Source organism: Cyclopterus lumpus, chromosome 22, assembly GCF_009769545.1.
Source record: "Cyclopterus lumpus isolate fCycLum1 chromosome 22, fCycLum1.pri, whole genome shotgun sequence".
In the NCBI taxonomy this organism is placed as follows: Eukaryota; Metazoa; Chordata; class Actinopteri; order Perciformes; family Cyclopteridae; genus Cyclopterus; species Cyclopterus lumpus.
In genome coordinates, this window is record NC_046987.1 from 17,915,683 (window position 1) to 17,921,682 (window position 6,000).

At 45.6% G+C, this 6,000-nt stretch overlaps 1 protein-coding gene across 2 annotated transcripts in view; it reads right to left on the reverse strand.

The window, feature by feature from the left end:
* The window catches only part of pacs2 (phosphofurin acidic cluster sorting protein 2), a 59,527-nt gene extending 53,527 nt beyond the window's left edge, over positions 1-6,000 (reverse strand). For both annotated transcript variants that reach the window (XM_034525398.1, XM_034525397.1), the window contains exon 1: positions 5,840-6,000. In XM_034525398.1, the coding sequence (XP_034381289.1) occupies positions 5,840-5,958 (119 nt within the window). In that variant the 5' untranslated portion in view covers positions 5,959-6,000. The remainder of the gene's footprint in view (positions 1-5,839) is intronic.

Genomic DNA, 6,000 nt, shown 5'->3' on the forward strand with positions numbered 1-6,000 from the left:
GTAATACAGTTTTAGCTCCTGAGCCCAGAGGTATTAAAAAGCCTCAAACACAAAAACAGGTCTTTACATATTTTTTTCAGCAGATTTCACAATCTTTATTCCCCCAAAAAGAAGATTTACTCCTTCCTATGTTGCCGTACCGTTTCCTGGTAGCTGCTCATACACAACTGAATGCATCCGTGACGTCACAGTTTGGGGTTAAACACGGCTATTTATTGTAATATGGTGTTTTTCCTCGATATTTTAATCACCTGCATGATATCCGTCAGACTGCTGGAGGCCTGGATTTCTGACTGCCTCCAGCCAAAAACCACAGCGCAAGTAAACCAGTTGAACTGAAATGTGAACAATGCCAGTTCGGTTTTTGCAGTATTTCAGGTTTTTGGGAACATATACAGACTCTCATACGGCAGCTTTTTTTTTCTCCTTCATATTCGTAAACGCACACTGCAGAGAGGCATTGGATTAAAACCAAGAGCTGAACAGATACCATCAAAGCTGGTTCTTTAAAATCAAATATTGTCTGTGGGGAAACAATAAGAGAATACAAAAGGCAGTCGGGCGTGACACAGAGCGCTGAGACATGAGGAAAGTCAGCTGGAGGCAAAATTGATCGGCATACAGAGTCAAAAAGCATCTCAAATGTGTGTACGTGCGTGTGTGTGTGTGTGTGTGTGTGTGTGTGTGTGTGTGTGTGTGTGTGTGTGTGTGTGTGTGTGTGTGTGTGTGTGTGTGTGTGTGTGTGTGTGTGTGTGGAGGCGACTGCCCTTTCTCGTCCTGCCCAGTCTGTCCTCCAGAAAGCGCTGCATCAGCAAGATGGAGGATATCTGGATATCTTACATAAGGCCCTTTGACTTAACATTCAAAAGAACAAAGTGAACAAAGACGAGTTAGCTGCGGTGTGACTTTGTCCAACAGCTGCAGTGGTCCACCACGTTGGTACTAAATTAAAATAGGAATATCTCAGACATTCATTGTCCCCAGAGGAGGAATCCTCGTAACTTCGGTGACCCCCAAGTACCACGATGAAGTGGCCATTAAAATAGTTAACAGGTCACCGACATATCGCAATATCTGCTGGATTGATTGGCACAAAGTCTTTCGCCAACATTCATGGTGACGCGCACATTTAGGAATAGATTCATGGTCCACAGAGGATGAATCCCAGCAACTCGGTGACCCCCATTGACCTTTTCTCTGCCTCCTTCAGCAGCTCAGAGCGTTGCCTTATCTTCACATTTACAGCAAAGATTGGCAGAACATTTCGTACAAACATTCATGGTCCCCAGAGGGTGACTCCCACGTGATTTGACGATTCCCTGACATTTCCTCGAGCGACACCGCGAGTCGGACCTTTGTGGCTATTGTGCAAAACATCAACAACAAGTATTAAGACGGGTTGCCGTGGAATTTGTAACACACGTTCACGTTCCCGCCGACAAGGCCTGTAATAACTTCGTGGACTGCAGTTTTGAAGCCTCGCGTTTGGCATGTTGGCCGTCGCCATCTTGGTTTTGCAACCAGAAGTGACACGAGAAGCTGGAGCTAAGTACATCCAAACAATGAGTACGATATTTTTAGACGACCGACTAAAGTTGTAAGACTGCAACATGGACAATCCTCAGACCTGTCGATCCCAAGGTAGCCACAATTTATAGCTTATCACATATTCATAGCTATATCATCCACTGGATTGAAGAACACTTGAATCTAGCGATTGGGGCCATAAAGTCACGGTTACATTGTTTACTGAGGTAATGAATCAAGTGAGAAGTAGAGTCGTTTTCTCATAGCAGAGCTCGTCCTGAACTCCCAAACATTATTGCTACAGAACAGTCACCGAGTGCAGGACAACAAGAACAACAAGGAGAACACCAGACAATGAGAGGCTTTAACTGCCTCTCGTTCATCCTACTCTAAATTCCCGCAGTGTGAGCGTCCCAGGCAGCCGGGGGACAAAAGAGCGAGTGTCCCTCTGCTGCTCAAAGCGACGTCTCAGCACTCTCGCCCTCCAAACCGGCCCAAATATGACATCCTACTGGGTCCAGCTGCCACTCGAGGGCCCCCGTTGAATCCCCGCCTCTGTCTCCAAGATTGCCGCCACCCCCCCCATCTCTCGCGGGGCACTTAGCCTCACACCTGTGGGCCGATGTGCAGAAAAATGTGACCGATGCCCACTTGAAAAATACCAGAGATGAAACACCGCTTCTTGCCCTCGGCTCTTCGGAGCAGAGAGAGAGTGCCGAGGTGTTCACATCGGCGGCGTGATTTCATTTTGAATGCAGGTTAGGAGGTGCTGAAGTGGCTCTTTGAGAAGACGCGACCATCTTTAGAAATAAGTGTGCAATTATTGAAATCGCATTCAGGAAGCACCGAGCGATCAAGGTTTCGAACAAGGTGCTCATTCAAACGCCTCTCACAACGATGACGTGGCAGAACATCAGAGCGCATTTCACATTCACACCGAGGATGTAGGACACACACCGAGGCCGGCTGCTGAGGAGCATCAGGACAACCCTCCATGCACTTCATATCCTGACTTCATATCCTGACTTCATATCCTGACTTCATATCCTGACTTCACATCCTCACAAGCTCTCGAGGGAATAAATGCACATGACAACATTTGCATTTCAGTTCCTGAATCCGACGACTGGATTTCCAGATCGCAGGGAATTATCATTTAACCACCCTCTGAGATATGCAATTAAAGCCCCCCCCCTCACCACCACCACCTGTGATTGGTGATTATGAAGCATCTCAGCGCGGAGCGGCACGTGTCCTAAACCGACTCCTGGAAACGTGAGATCAGTGCCGAGGCAGCACTTCTATAAGCCTCTCAGCCTAATAGCCTTGGGCTTCAGAGACCTCCGAGCCACAGCGAGCGACGTATGGAGGATGCATTTATACAATCGGAAGAGGAACACAGTGACATTCTAATTTAAAAGAAAAATGCTACTTGGTCCCTCGTGACGTACAGTATAGTTTGCTTAAATGTTTCACCCAAGCGAGGGAAAAAAAATACCAAAAAACTACACTTTCCACCTTGAATGCATCGCCTCACGTCTCATCACATCAGAGCCTTGCTTTCCTTAGAATGCAGCCTTAAAAAAATCCACTCCTTTCCATCTTGTGTTTAATCAAATTCTAAACTACTGCTGCTCCCAGATCTGACAACTCGCACAGTCAGCTTATTTTCTTATTTGTCGCCTTCTTGCCGAGAGAAAAACCGATAGCCCTCTCATGTCTGTCGAGTTAAATATGAGGCGAGATTAGCTTAGCTTAGCATAAAGACAAATGTGGAATGATTCTTTGAACGCAACAGCGTTGCAACTTATGAAGACAGCAGCGTAATGACTCAATGACTCGTGTTCCTGTCTCATTACAAACTGAAGAATCAGTGTATTGCTGACAATGTGCTTTTGATGAGCGTGTTGTGTGGGACCGTGTGAATCAGATACAAATTTAAAATGTTCATTTCTAACTTCTAATGTTTTGCACAGAATCTGCAAAAACATTCTCCCTCGAAGCCTTCTTTCTGTTCTGTTTTTAAATAAATAACATAGTAAAAAAAGTCACCCTCTGGAGTATTTCCTGTTAACAAAGAAATAAATTATATTCAGCGTTACTCGCCAAAACACATTGTGTATATCCCCGAGGTCTAACAAACATGTGGGATGAAGTTTCCTTCTGTATTATCTCTGCATATTGCACGCAGTTTTTGTACTTTATACTGTGAGCCATCCTCTTTGATCAAACACTGTACAGCTCTTATTTAAAATATATATATTTAGCACTTTTTGTTTTTCTATTACACATTAATGATTCTTGCCTTTTTTCTTTTCTCTGACTAGATGTGTTGTTGTTCACCAAAATGTGAAAGCAAACTCCTTATTATAATATTTTGGACAGCAAATACATATACAGTATATTTCTTTTTTTCAAATCCTGTATAATTTACGTCAGTGTTTGCTAGCTGCCAGTCGTCTTCTGCAGAAAACGAGGGCCCGCTCATGTAAAAAAAAAAAAAAAAAAGTGCTGCTGGAGGTCAGAAAGGTCAACAGGGAACTTTTAAAAAGAAGCGAACGGCAACAAATAAAAAAATTAAAAGACTGACAGCGGTCCGAGTGTTTCATCCGCCTTGAGAGGCTGACGGTTCATTGGACATCTGGCTAACAAGCCGAGTTCCTCCTGTCTGAACTCTGATGGACGTCGGTCAATGGAGAGCTTCGGGGATCTGGATTGACTCTGTGTGGAAGAACCAACACATTAAACGCGCAGGGCCACGGGCGGGATTGAACCTGCCACCGCGTTAGTCACCGAAAAAACCTCTTTGTCTGCTGGGTAACAATCACAGTTATGCTATTCCTGGAAATGAATTAGTCTTATTTCAGCTAAAAGCCACGTAATGCGATGCCCACCGGCGGTAATAACTTAAGAGGATAGAGAGAGGCCAAGGAGAGAGTCATCACTTTAAAATAAATAAATTAAAAAAACACACATAAACTCCCCTCCCCAACCAACGTTCATTAATTACAGCTATTTCTGCCTCCGTTGTCTGCAGGCTGACAGCTGCTGACCAAAGTGTGACAGCAGGTTTTAGTCAAATGGAGTTCAGACCACAAAAATCTCTCAAATGTATTTCCGCCATTGCATCACAGTGAAAATGGGCTTCTACTTTGTCCTGTAGAATTATACCCACGATGTCTCCAGGACACGGACAATAAAACTGGTCTAAAAGAAGAAGTTCTACGAACATCATAACGACTCCAAACCAGTTCATTTAAGTGGATAAAGTTTTGGGGTCTTTACGTCAGGTTTGTTTTCACTTCTCTTTTTTTTTTTTGTTCCACCATCAATCTTTTTATTGAAAGTATTTCACAAATCACTCTCGTCTTTCCACAGTGAAACTTTCTCATCCACACTCTACTTTCGCAAATATATGAGCAGTACTATGCAAATGGCACGTAAAAAACCCAATCGAAAATAGGAAATAAATAAACAAACAGGCAAACAAAAGAAAGCAAAAGAAAGGAGGAAAAAAGAAAGATGGCTAGGGAGATGTTGGGAACAGACTGGAATCCACAGTGAGCTTTTTAAATGTGCAGATCTATCTTTCTATTGGTTTTCTATGGATTTTGGCATGTCGTTGTGACAAAACAAGTAATTTAAAGACTCTGGGAGTATAGGATGAGTATGTTGAAGCCTTAATCAATAGATGGATCCATAATAAAGATAATAAGTGTCGTCGCAGCAGGGAACACCTGTGAACCAAAGCCCCGCCGTGACGTCATGGCGGAGGCCATGTGACACAGTCTCAAACGTGGAACCGAAAGTTTGGGATTGTTTTTGTCGAGATGAATCCAACCAATCAGACCTGAGCAGTAGATCCACAACGCGGCCCGTGGGCCTCCGGGTCACCGGAGACACGCGCTCAGCCTGCTGGCACCACGACCTGCCGCGGGGCTGGTTATCTATGTGAACAGCTGAGCGGATGATTATGAGCATTGAGAGCTTTCAAAACACGCACGCACGCGCGCACACACACACACACAGTGAGATTTACCACTGCACTATTTGTTTGTGTTGCTGACCGCCCCCAGCCGACACACTTAATTATAATTTCATTTAATTTTTTTTAAATGCAGGTGTCTGGATGAGCCCCGCCGCAGGGGAGGCCTCCCTGCAGCGGGGCTCCCACTTGGCATGAGGAGGGCACCGCACAGCTCGCCGGCGCCGCAGCCGTAACGCGAGCAACCGGATGAAGTGACAGCCTGTCGTGGCGCATTGGAGCCGCCGCGAAGTTGAAACGGACAGTGCGGTGCCGCCGCCGCCTTACCTCGGGATGCAGTTCGGGGAGGATCCGTCTATCTCCCATGTGGCGAACAGGTTCATGGGGACCGGTCTGTTGAGAGCTCCGCTCCCGGGGAAGCTCAACCGGCCGCTTCTCTCCGCCATGGTGCGGGGCTGAGGCTGGGACCGTCCGACACCGAGCTGGTG